This window comes from Podarcis raffonei, chromosome 6 (assembly GCF_027172205.1).
Source record: "Podarcis raffonei isolate rPodRaf1 chromosome 6, rPodRaf1.pri, whole genome shotgun sequence".
Taxonomy (NCBI): Eukaryota; Metazoa; Chordata; class Lepidosauria; order Squamata; family Lacertidae; genus Podarcis; species Podarcis raffonei.
The window spans coordinates 91,854,638-91,867,362 of NC_070607.1; the positions used below are offsets into that span (position 1 = coordinate 91,854,638).

The window sequence follows — 12,725 nt, forward strand, 5'->3', positions numbered from 1 at the left end:
TCCCTCAGCTTGTTAGGATTTCCTGGGATGCGTCTCGAGGGCTGCTGCAGATTGGGCCAGATGCCATTTGCTGCCAAATGATCGATTTGTTCATCTCCTCTTTGACACATTCACAGGAGACGAGTGTCTCCACAAAAGTGGAAGCCACATTGTCCTGCAATGTGCATGTCAAGCTATCGTTTTTACATCTTTAGGATTAATGCATCTACCATTTTGAAGACTAGGATTTCCAGATATTTGCTACTTACCCATGATGCTGAGGGTGGCACAGAGGTAGGATGGTGAGACCCAACAGAAATCATGACCTCTGAACAGTATGTCAGGAGTTCAGCCTACACTCGAGTAGGATCCTGGCAGAGACACATGCCCGACTGGCATGCTCTCTTCCTTCTGGTCTTTCATTTGGGAGCTTCAAAAGCTTTCTTCAGCCCAAATATCACCGACCGATGCCAACCAACACTGGCACACTTAGGGATCCGCAGAGTTTGTGCACCTTACATGACAGACCTCAGCAGCTCAGCATTTTGGCTAATCTACTTTATTTACATATAAACACACACGGAGCACTGCAACATGGCTCCCTCTCTTTCTAGCATCAGACAGCAAAGAGAAAGAACAAAGGGCAATAGTCCCACTTCATGGAACACAGTAACACAAACATCCTGTCTCCGTCACTTCCCACTCTGTGGAGTCAAAACATATACCGTCATGTGAAAGACAATGATCCCATTACTGCAATCACGGAGGGGGAATTCTAACATGAATACCAATTTCTGGGAATCACAAGAGGGGACTTTGTCCTTAGGTCCTGCTTTCAAGCTTCCCACAGGCATCTGGTTGCCCAGTGTGATGCTGGGATACATGGTCCTTTGGTCTGATTCATCAAGGCTTTTCTTATGCCCTCATGGTGAGGGCTGAGGACTATGGCACTATATATTAAGGCTGTCTGTAAAACTGGCCAGGGATAACAGAGCACTCCAGCTGAAGACTCCATAGATCACCCTTACCCAGCCAGATGTTTTGAGCTACAATTCCTATCAGCCCAAGCCAGCGTGGCCAATGGTCAAGAATGCCAGGAATTGTAGGCCAAAACATCTGGAAGGCACCAGTGGGGGAGTCCAAAACATCTGGAGGACACCAGGCTGCAGATGGTGACAGCAGCCACGAAATTAAAAGACCCCTGCTTCTTGGGAGAAAAGCAATGAAAAACCTAGACAGCATCTTAAAAAGCAGAGACATCACCTTGCCAACAAAGGTCCGTATAGTTAAAGCTATGGTTTTCCCAGTAGTGATGTATGGAAGTGAGAGCTGGGCCATAAAGAAAGCTGATCGCCGAAGAATTGATGCTTTTGAATTACTGGTATGGTGCTGGAGGAGACTCTTGAGAGTCCCATGGACGGCAAGAAGATCAAACCTATCCATTCTGAAGGAAATCAGCCCTGAGTGCTCACTGGAAGGACAGATCCTGAAGCTGAGGCTCCAATACTTTGGCCACCTCATGAGAAGAGAAGACTCCCTGGAAAAGACCCTGATGCTGGGAAAGATGGAGGGCACAAGGAGAAGGGGACGACAGAGGACGAGATGGTTGGACAGTGTTCTCGAAGCTACCAGCATGAGTTTGACCAAACTGCGGGAGGCAGTGGAAGACAGGAGTGCCTGGCGTGCTCTGGTCCATGGGGTCACAAAGAGTCGGACACGACTAAACAACTAAACAACAACAGGCTACTGGTTTGGGGGAAGAAAATAACCTCTGCTCCCTCTCACCATTCTTTTTCCTGAATGGGAGAAGGTTAGCTACAAAGGAGCTTGGTGACCTTTGCATATTCCTCTGTGCAGATGGCGCTGTGGTCTAAACCACTGAGCCTCTTGGGCTTGCCGGTCAGAAGGTCAGCAGTCTGAATCCCCATGAGGGGTGAGATCCTGTTATTCTGTCCCAGCTCCTGCCAGCTTAGCAGTGTGAAAGCACACCAGTGCAAGTAGATAAATAGGTACTGTTGCGGCGGGAAGGTGAATTTCTGTGTGCATTTCTGTGTGCTCTGGCTTCCATTACGATGTCCCATTGTGCCAGAAGCGGTTTAGTCATGCTGGCCACATGAGCCAGAAATCTGTCTGTGGACAAACAGCGGCTCCCTTGACCTGAAAGCGAGATGAGCGCTGCAACCCCATAGTCACCTTTGACTGAACTTAACCATCTATAATAATAATAAAAATAAAAATAATTTATTATTTATACCCCGCCCATCTGGCTGAGTTTCCCCAGCCAGTCTGGGCGGCTCCCAATCAGTGTTAAAAACAGTACAGCGTTACATATTAAAAACTTCCCTGAACAGGGCTGCCTTAAGATGTCTTCTGAATGTCAGGTAATTATTTATCTCTTTGACATCTGATGGGAGGGCGTTCCACAGGGCGGGCGCCACTACCGAGAAGGCCCTCTGTCTGGTTCCCTGTAGCCTCACTTCTCGCAATGAGGAAACCGCCAGAAGACCCTCGGCGCTGGATCTCAGTGTCCGGGCTGAACGATGGGGGTGGAGACACTCCTTCAGGTATACAGGACCGAGGCCGTTTAGGGCTTTAAAGGTCAGCACCAACACTTTGAATCGTGCTCGGAAACGTACTGGGAGCCAATGCAGATCTCTCAGAACCGGTGTTATGTGGTCCCGGCGGCCACTCCCAGTCACCAGTCTAGCTGCCGCATTCTGGATTAATTGCAGTTTCCGGGTCACCTTCCAAGGTAGCCCCACGTAGAGCGCGTTGCAGTAGTCCAAGCGTGAGATAACTAGAGCATGCACCACTCTGGCGAGACAGTTCGCAGGCAGGTAGGGTCTTAGCCTGCGTACCAGGTGGAGCTGGTAGACAGCTGCCCTGGACACAGAGTTAACCTGCGCCTCCATGGACAGCTGTGAGTCCAAAATGACTCCCAGGCTGCGCACCTGGTCCTTCAGGGGCACAGTTACCCCATTCAAGACCAGGGAATCCCCCACACCAACCCGCTCCCTGTCCCCCAAAAACAGTACTACTGTCTTGTCAGGATTCAACCTCAATCTGTTAGCCGCCATCCATCCTCCAACCGCCTCGAGGCACTCACACAGGACCTTCACCGCCTTCACTGGTTCTGATTTAAAGGAGAGGTAGAGCTGGGTGTCATCTGCATACTGATGAACACCCAGTCCAAACCCCCTGATGATCTCTCCCAGCGGCTTCATATAGATATTAAAAAGCATCTAGGGATCCTTTACCTTTTTTTTAATCTTATTCTTCTGTAGGAAAGGTTGCAATTTGGGATTGGTAGCATGCATCCCATAAGATTGCTTCTGTTCAAAAGAGTAGCTTAGGCACCTATCTTTTCCTTTGAATGACATATTTTTACTTGGATTCCACATTTTTATGACTACTACTTTTTTTAAAAAAACCTACTCTCCATTATTTTTTGTGCCCCCTAACTTGAAACAAACAGAAGAAAGGGGATGCCCCAGTTTTTAATACCTAGCAAAGAGGATGATCTTCTACTTCCCTAGAAAAGGGATAAGATTATGAGAAGTTCTCCTGGAAAAGTGGGACACTTGCAGAAGACCTTTCCAGAGGATTGTGGCATACATCTTGTGAGTTTATGTATATATTAGAATTTTGGGGGATTCAGGAGTTTGAACTATCTACTCCAGGGCTGACCTTATCCCCTTTGGTCTGCTTCACATCACAGAGAGAGAGAGGTCAACTTCTCCAGTCATAAAGCTCTTCTGCCTCTCCTTGGCTGCTTGGAGAGCAGCCATAGCCCAGAGCAAAATATAGTCGATATTCCTTTGGTTTGGCTTCAGTGAAACAGAGAACTAGCAAACAAAAGGAGGGGAATCAATGAGGTTCCACGTGAGGTATGGAAAGCTTCAGTATAACATTCAAAGATGACCTCAGGCTCCGCTGGAAGCGGGAAAGGAACACTTATATTTCTATTTCCATTACAGGCAAAGGTTTAGCAAGGAAAATGCTGCACCCTGGTCAGCAACAAGGATGACCTTGTTTGTCCTCTGTATTATGGAGAACGATGAGTGGATCTATTAACTCAAAACTTTTCTCCATCTCTCTCTCTCTCTCTCTCTCTCTCTCTCTCTCTCTCTCTCTCTCTTAAAAAAACCCTCATCAGTTCAACATATTTCTTTACCAGTTTGCTATTTAAAAAATACACACCAAAGTCCCTGTGAAAATTTGGTAGCATTTTTCAAGCTATTTCATCTAATATAATGCATTTGTTTGTAAGTGTGCATAAAAGCACACATTTCCACTAAAATGTGTGCTTTTTTGCATACTTCCCCCGATATACATACTTTTATGAATGTTTCTTGGTCAGAGAACTGCATCGTAAAATTCTGAGAAGGGACTTCTCAACTGGGGTGCTACAACAACAACAACAACAGCCTTTGCCACAGAGAGCTCAAAGATACAACTGGTTATGGAGCCAACTTTGATGCACCCTCTAACAACTCACTGGAATTACTTTATCTAATTCTCATAGCTCAAGAAAAAGGATGGTATTCAGGTATATTTTTGCATGGAATTTGCAAGGAATAGCACTAGAGCAAAGGGATTTCTCACCATGCAAACCCTGTACCATCACCAAATCCGCTCTGAAGAGTTCGGGGGAAACCCAGAACAGATTTAGGGGTCATACAGGGGTAGGAGAAGTGGGCACAGTTCCATTTCACAAGGAGAAAACCCACCACGGATGGAGAAATCTACTTAGTGCTGTGTTGAATGCAACCCAGTGCTATTAGGGAGAAACAAATTCTCCCAATTCTGTTCCTCTGGTTTCCACTGTCCCATATTCTAACCATCCAAAGTCCTGGTTTAATCAAGATAACTTCCAAATTTAACTCCAGATTTGAAACATTCAAAATTCTTATTCAGCCTGAAATCACGAGGAGCCAAGCCAAAATCAGCACCTTGGAGAGAGATCATAGGATGGTTTCATGACCACAAATGATGCTCCTGTAGCTAAGGCCAAGCATCCAAGATGCCCTAGCAAAGTGCTGGACTGCTGCAAATATTTGAGGGCTAGGTAGTGATTGACAGGAGGCTCCACCCTCTGAAGCCTGAGTCCCGGCCAGTTAAAAGGGCCATTGCAGCTGTTGGCTTCTTTGAGGTAATGGGGCTTCCACCTGTGGAGATCTCTCCTTGGGGACTCTCTTGATTCCCCAAGGAGACTATGGATCAACCATCAGATTCCAGTAGCAGGAGGTGTCTCCTCAGGGTTCAGGACAAGAGAGACATGCTCTGGTATCTGTGGACCCCTGCAGGATGGACCAGGATATGGTTCCATCTTCTCCAAGGAGCTGAAATTGATGGAGGACTCTCTTTTTTGAGGAATTCTGGTCCAGGGTCAGGACATAATGTGCTCTGGGTGCATTTACCCCATTTGAACTCCAGCACTCCTTTTCTAGAAAGTAGGCACTGGAATGTAAAACAAGATAAGAGGGCTGGCTCTTCCCCCGTTGCTCAAGAGGCTGGTGCGGCTGCACAGAACCCCGTGTTGTTTACTAAGCTTCTCCCCTTTGTCTTTGATCAAATATACATGTCGCCTTAGGACACACTCTGTACAGTTTTGCACTCGTCTTTTGGGACTCCCTTCTCATCTTAGCAGTTCCTTTTCAGAGAGACTCTGCTGAAGCTTTCCTTCATTCACCTAAACAATCAAGCTCCTCAAAGATCTTGTTCTCTCCTGTACTCCCAGCCTCAGAGGTAACTTTTGCCTCTCCCCCTCCGAACCCCCTGTCTCAATTTGCGATGTTCTCTCTTCTTTCTGGCAGCTGAAAAGCAAACAGTTCTCTAATGAGCTACACAGCAAGCAACTTTGGGGCATAGTGAGGCACAATGGAAGCTTTTGCCGACAGCTTCATCCAGTTAGGCCAGAAGTGTCCAGATTTGCTCCCCCCAAACCCCCCAGAAGTCATGAGTCTGTATAACAACACTACAATCTCCTGCAGAATCCAAAGACCAGGCAATATTTTTTTTTTTAAAAAAAGGAGTGATGTCTCAGACAAGGCTATGCAGCAAAGTGGAACTGATGCTAATTGATCATCCTTTCTTCACAATCAGAAATGATTGGTGGAGAAGTTTTCTTGCAGTTTATCATAATCATGGTAATGTGCCTTGATGGCTGGAGAATCTCCCTCCCCCCCGCCTTTGGAAAGTGACACCCTTTAGGCACCAGAGGAAAATTTTGAGATAACTTTGCAATTTGAACTGATAATTGAGTGTTAAAGAGTGATTTTCTTCAGTGCTCTAGCCATGCTTTTATTTTAGCAAAATTTATATACCGCTTGATTGTAATAAAATGTTGGCGGTCCGAATCCACACAACGGGGTGAGCTCCCATTGCTCTGTCCCAGCTCCTGCCAACCTAGCAGTTTGAAAGCACACCAGTGCAAGTAGATAAATAGGTACCGCTCCGGCGGGAAGGTAAACGGTGTTTCTGTGCGCTCTGGCACTCGTCACAGTGTCCCATTGCACCAGAAGTGGTTTAGTCATGCTGGCCACATGACCTGGAAAGCTGTCTGTGGACAAACGTCGGTTCCCTCGGCCTGAAAAACAAGATGAGCACCGCAACCCCATAGTCGCCTTTGACTGGACTTAACTGTCCAGGTATCCTTTATCTCTACCCTTAATAAAACGGCAAAGTGGTTTACAAGAAACATTAAAATCACCAATGAAAAACGGTTAAAAACAAGTAATTAAAAACATTCAGAAGACCATTGAAATCGACAGTAGACTAAAAAGAAATTAAACATGGCAACAACTTTTCTTTTCACACAGCGGCCAAGAATCCACCCAGCAACCTCTTTGTGGACTCAGAAACACCCAGCAGCTTCCAGGTCCACTGGGATCCTCCAGAGGGCGCTGTGCAGCACTACAGACTCAGCTATGCTCCCGAGAGTGGAACCAAGCACCAGGAAACGGTAAGTTTTTTTTGCAGGGGGTGGAGCTTGGGGAGATGGGGTGTGGCTCCCTTGTTGGACACTTCCTTACTTGATTGATGTGACCCACAGCCACACAAGACTCAGAGTTGCCTATGCTAAAACGCACAAGCAGTTCAGCAGTGAATAGCATGCAAAGATGACATAAATTAAAAACGTTAACAGTTTTATTGTTTTGGAAAATAATTTTTTTTATTGAAAACAAACAAACCAAATATGTTAAGTTTCAGAGCCGAAAGCCCAAGAAGAGTCATAGAAAGATTTTGCTTCCACTCACTTTAATTCATCTTACAGGGTTGCTGTGAGGAAAGAAATAGATGAGGGGAAACCCATTTTCTCCTCACAACCAACCCTATAAGATGAATTAAAATGAGAGGTTGTGGCTGATCCAAAGTCACCCAGAAAGTTTCATGGCTGAGAGGACATTTGTGTCAGGAGTTCAGCCTACACTCGAGTAGGACCCTGGCAGAGACACATGCCCAACTGGCATGTTCTCTCCCTCCTGGTCTATCATTCAGGAGCTTCAAAAGCTTTCTTCAGCCCGAACATCACAGCGACCGATGCCAACCGACACTGGCACACTTAGGGATCCACTGAGTTTGTGCACCTTGCATGACAGACCTCAGCAACTCAGCATTTTGGCTAATCTACTTTATTTACATATAAACACACAAGGAGCGCTGCAACATGGCTCCCTCTCTCTCTAGCATCAGACAGCAAAGAGAAAAGGAACAAAGGACAATAGTCCCACTTCATGGAACACAGTAACACAAATATCCTGTCTTCATCACTTCCCACTCTGTGGAGTCAAAAGATATACCGTCATGTGAAAGACAACAACACCATGACTGCAACCATGGAGCAGGAATTCTAACAGTTTGGACCTGGGCCCCCTCATTCCTAGTCTGGCTTCCTAAGTGCTATGCTATGCCAGCTCACCTTGGATAGAGTAGCTAATTATGATAAATTTTGACGCTCACTGGGTGACTTTGTGTCAGCTGTTCTCTCTCAGCTTGAACTACCTCTCAGGATTGTTGTGCGACAAGGTTACGCACCGTCCTGACCTCCTCTGAAAACTGGTGAGGGAAATAACGGCAGATAGGGTAGAGATTTTTATTTTTTAAAAAAAGTTCTTCACAGTTTAAATGTCCCGTTGCAACGATACATATATTTTGTGGGCCTTGGGTCCAATCACTGACTAATTTGCTGGATGAAAAAAATAAAAATTGCACAAAGGATGTTTCCTTGCATTGACTTTTGAATCACCCGAAATGGAGTATTTTGTGAGGGTTGCAAAAATTGCAGCTTCTGCTTTCCACAGATAACAGTTTCTGGGAGGAGCAGGTCAATCACTCTCCACTCACTGCTTCCTAATCGATTGTACATGGTGACGGTTTCCGCAGTCTATCTCACAGGAGAAAGTGACCCTGTATCGACCATAGGCCAGACAGGTAGGCAAAACAGTGGGCTCAGCCCTAGGTTTTGGAAGGCTTTGCAGGGCTGTTGTCATGGGGGCCCCAGCTGCAGTGCGGGCCTCTGGGATGACAGGTACAACACGCTCTTTCCCCCGCAGGGCATCCCTTCCCCAGCTGACGAAATCATCCCTCCTCTGTGCTCCCCCAGTGCGTGGCTGAACTATGGGAGCAGAGAGGTCTTTGGCCCCCTCTACATTTGCTGGCAGGAGCTGATGCTGAGTGGACTGAGGAAGCCAAGTGCCGTTTGATGGCTTGCTCCTCCTGAGTGCGAGAGACGAAGCCGCACTGTGCTGGGCTCCGCACTCGGCACATGCCAGTAATGGGTGCAAAAGCGGGCAGACCAACAAATGCAAATTTGTCCTTTGACTTTTATCCTCCTAAAGGAGGACTGGTGAGGGGCGTGGCCTGGAGAGAGGGTACGTGGCCTGTGGAGATTTCTGAGGGCCAGACAGAAATAACACCCCAGAGGACAGGATCACACTTCAAAACGACCTTGACAGATTAGAGAACTGGGCCAAAACAAACAAGATGAATTTTAACAGGGAGAAATGTAAAGTATTGCACTTGGGCAAAAAAAAATGAGAGGCACAAATACAAGATGGGTGACACCTGGCTTGAGAGCAGTACATGTGAAAAGGATCTAGGAGTCTTGGTTGACCACAAACTTGACATGAGCCAACAGTGTGACGCGGCAGCTAAAAAAGCCAATGCAATTCTGGACTGCATCAATAGGAGTATAGCATCTAGATCAAGGGAAGTAATAGTGCCACTGTATTCGGCTCTGGTCAGACCTCACCTGGAGTACTGTGTCCAGTTCTGGGCACCACAGTTCAAGAAGGACACTGACAAACTGGAACGTGTCCAGAGGAGGGCAACCAAAATGGTCAAAGGCCTGGAAACGATGCCTTATGAGGAACGGCTAAGGGAGCTGGGCATGTTTAGCCTGGAGAAGAGGAGGTTAAGGGGTGATATGATAGCCATGTTCAAATATATAAAAGGATGTCACATAGAGGAGGGAGAAAGGTTGTTTTCTGCTGCTCCAGAGAAGCGGACACGGAGCAATGGATCCAAACTACAAGAAAGAAGATTCCACCTAAACATTAGGAAGAACTTCCTGACAGTAAGAGCTGTTTGACAGTGGAATTTGCTGCCAAGGAGTGTGGTGGAGTCTCCTTCTTTGGAGGTCTTTAAGCAGAGGCTTGACAACCATATGTCAGGAGTGCTCTGATGGTGTTTCCTGCTTGGCAGGGGGTTGGACTTGATGGCCCTTGTGGTCTCTTCCAACTCTATGATTCTATGATTCTAATAATAATAATAATAATAATAATAATAATAATAATAATAATAATTTATTATACAGTCATACCTCGTGTTTTGTTTGCTTCAGGTTGAGCATTTTCAGGTTGCATCCCGTGGCGACCTGGAAGTACTGGAAAGGGTTACTTCCGGGTTTCGCACTCGCACATGCGCAAAATGACATCATGCGCATGTGCAGAAGCAAGCCACGCACGCGCAGACGCGGGTTGTGTTCTGCTCATGTTGCGAACGGGGCTCCGGAACGGATCCCATTCGCAACCAGAGGTACCATTGTATATACCCCACCCATCTGGCTGGGCTTCCCCAACCATTCTGGGCAGCTCCCAACAGAATATTAAATACACTATAAAAATTCAAACATTAAAAACTTTCCTAAACAGGGCTGCCTTCAGATGTCTTCTAAAAGTCAGATAGTTGTTTATTTCCTTGACATACGACAAGAGGGTGTTCCACAGGGTAGGTGCCACTACCGAGAAGGCCCTCTGTCTGGTTCCCTGTAACTTGGCTTCTCGCAGTGAGGGAACCGCCAGAAGGCCCTCAGCGCTGGACCTCAGTGTCCTGGCTGAACGATGGGGTGGAGACGCTCCTTCAGGTATATGGAACTAAGGACTTTTAGGCTTTAAAGGTCAGCACTAACACTTTGAATTGTGCTCGGAAACGTACTGAGAGCCAATGTAGGTCTTTCAAGACCGGTGTTATGTGGTCTTGGTGGCCATCCCCAGTCACCAGTCTAGCTGCCACATTCTGGATTAATTGCAGTTTCCGCGTCACCTTCAAAGGTAGCCCCACATAGAGCACATTGCACAGAGGGCCACATTTACCTAGGCCCGAGCTTCCCCATCCTTGAGCTACATAAGCACCTGCTCTTATCTTTCCTGTAGCTTCTCTTTTGGCCAGACTGCCCACAATAAGAGGATCTTACCCTTTCAAAGCTGAAGGTAAGGCAGTTTATTTTTGCCATTTTACCTGTTTTACCTGTATCGTGATGATTTCCCCTCTTTTTTTGTGCCGTTCTAGTTTTATTTTTGTTTGGTACAGACATCAAGCAACTTTGACAGCAGATGGAAGGGTACCTTCAAAATCCAGTACCAATGTTTTGACGATCGCTGGATTTTCATATTCTTTCTAGTCCCTCATCCCTTTCCTGGCATCATTCGCACAATTTTCCTGGAGCTCTTTAAACCACGAATGGGTCCCTCCCTCCTTCTCTCCCAAATGCATATCCAAGGTGAAACAAATGCAAATTCACAAGGTGTAGAGTTATTTTCAACAAATGTCTGGCATTATTCAGCGAGAGGATATTTATTTCTGTGCCCTTGGCAGAATAGGGAAGCTATGAATGTGCTTCAGAAATCCTTTCAATTAATTCAACTCCTCTGTAAATTGTGTTATTAATGTAAGTGAGTTTGTCACGGGTGTCTCCTCAAATGACTGGCTATAAAACACGATAGCAAGAGGATTTGTAGCAAGTGTTGAGCAAACAGGGCTATTTATTTATTTTTTAAAAACCACAACAACAATAATCTGCCAAGGAATAAATTGTAAAATACAAATGTTGTGGGAAAGGGTTTTTGAAACTCCTTTGGAGACTGCAAAGGTTTCGGTTGGGTGTTTATCAGGGAACTGCAGTGAAGAATGGAAATGGAATACAGCAGCAAATTGGGGCCAAGCAATGTCATAGAAAGGGTGGGTTGTGGGTTTTGGTTTTGATGCTCCTCGGAATTAGATTCCTTGGGCGGCAGGCAGGTGCATGCCAAACCCATCTTCACAGACTTCTCCAGCATGTCCCCACCTCCTCAGATTGGCTTGGGAGAATCCCACAAACCCATAGATGGCAGGGGGAGTAGGGGGGAAATTGTTCGGCCCAGAAAGCTGAAATGCTTGCATGGATGAAATGATGCGATGCAATGCCCAGCACCTCTATGTAGACCAGGGAAAGATCCCTGCCTGAAACTGTGGGCAGCTGCTGCCAGTCAGAGTAGATCAGACATGCCCAATACATCGATCACGATCAACCTCCCGATCCTGGGATGAATTCTGGTCGATCGCCACCCTCCTCTGGAGACGTGCCTGAGCAGCCACACCTTGTCCTGAGCTCCTCTCGCAGGAGGGACTGTATTGACTCTGCACGCACACCCACCCCAGCTCTGTCAGTGTGTGCCCGCCCACCCTGTACCCATCCCTGCCATGTCCTAGGAAGCACCCATCCCTGCCTCCCACCTTACACTCATCCCTGCCCCCTGGGGGAAGCAGCCAGCACTTGCCCACCCTGCCCCCATCCCTGCCACGGCAGCCTGGATCCATCCCTGGGTGCTAGATCACTGCCAGTTTTTATATTGCATGTTGCCAACTCCCAAGAGACTGCAATCTACTCACAGAGTTAAAAACTGGCAGTGATCTACCCCCTTTTTTTGGGTTCAGGTAAAATTTTGTTGAGGGAGGAGGTAAGCCCCGTTTTTGGGGGGTGCAGGGCAAAAATGTTGAGCTTGTTTGAGGGGAGCCACTGATCTACCACTGATCTACCACAAACGTTCAGTGATCTACTGGTAGATCATGATCTACCTGTTGGACGTGCCTGTTATATTGGATCGTAGATCACAGCCTATTTGAAGTTGGACTTGCCTGGTGTAGACAATATGGGGGGGGGGGAGAGAAGCTTCCTATATTCCAATGCTCCTCTTCTATAAAAAAATTCCTTCCAGTAGCACCTTAGAGACCAACTAAGTTTGTTATTGGTATGAGCTTTCATGTGCATGCACACACCTCTTCTATAAAACTCTAGATCAGCAAACATTTTCAGCAGGGGGGCAGTACACTGTCCCTCAGACCTTGGGGGGGAGGACTATATTTTTTTGGGGGGGAATGAATGAATTCCTATGCCCCACAAATAATCCAGAGATGCATTTTAAATAAAAGGGCACATTCCACTCATGTAAAAACATGCTGATTCCTGGACTGTCCGTGGCCGGATT

General features: G+C 46.6%; 1 protein-coding gene across 1 annotated transcript in view; it reads left to right on the top strand.

Annotated features, from left to right (window-relative positions):
* The window catches only part of COL20A1 (collagen type XX alpha 1 chain), a 117,651-nt gene that overhangs the window by 34,293 nt on the left and 70,633 nt on the right, over positions 1-12,725 (top strand). Inside the window, exons 17-19 of the mRNA XM_053391720.1 lie at positions 6,801-6,943; positions 8,283-8,412; positions 10,635-10,691. Of these exons, the coding sequence (XP_053247695.1) occupies positions 6,801-6,943; positions 8,283-8,412; positions 10,635-10,691 (330 nt within the window). The remainder of the gene's footprint in view (positions 1-6,800; positions 6,944-8,282; positions 8,413-10,634; positions 10,692-12,725) is intronic.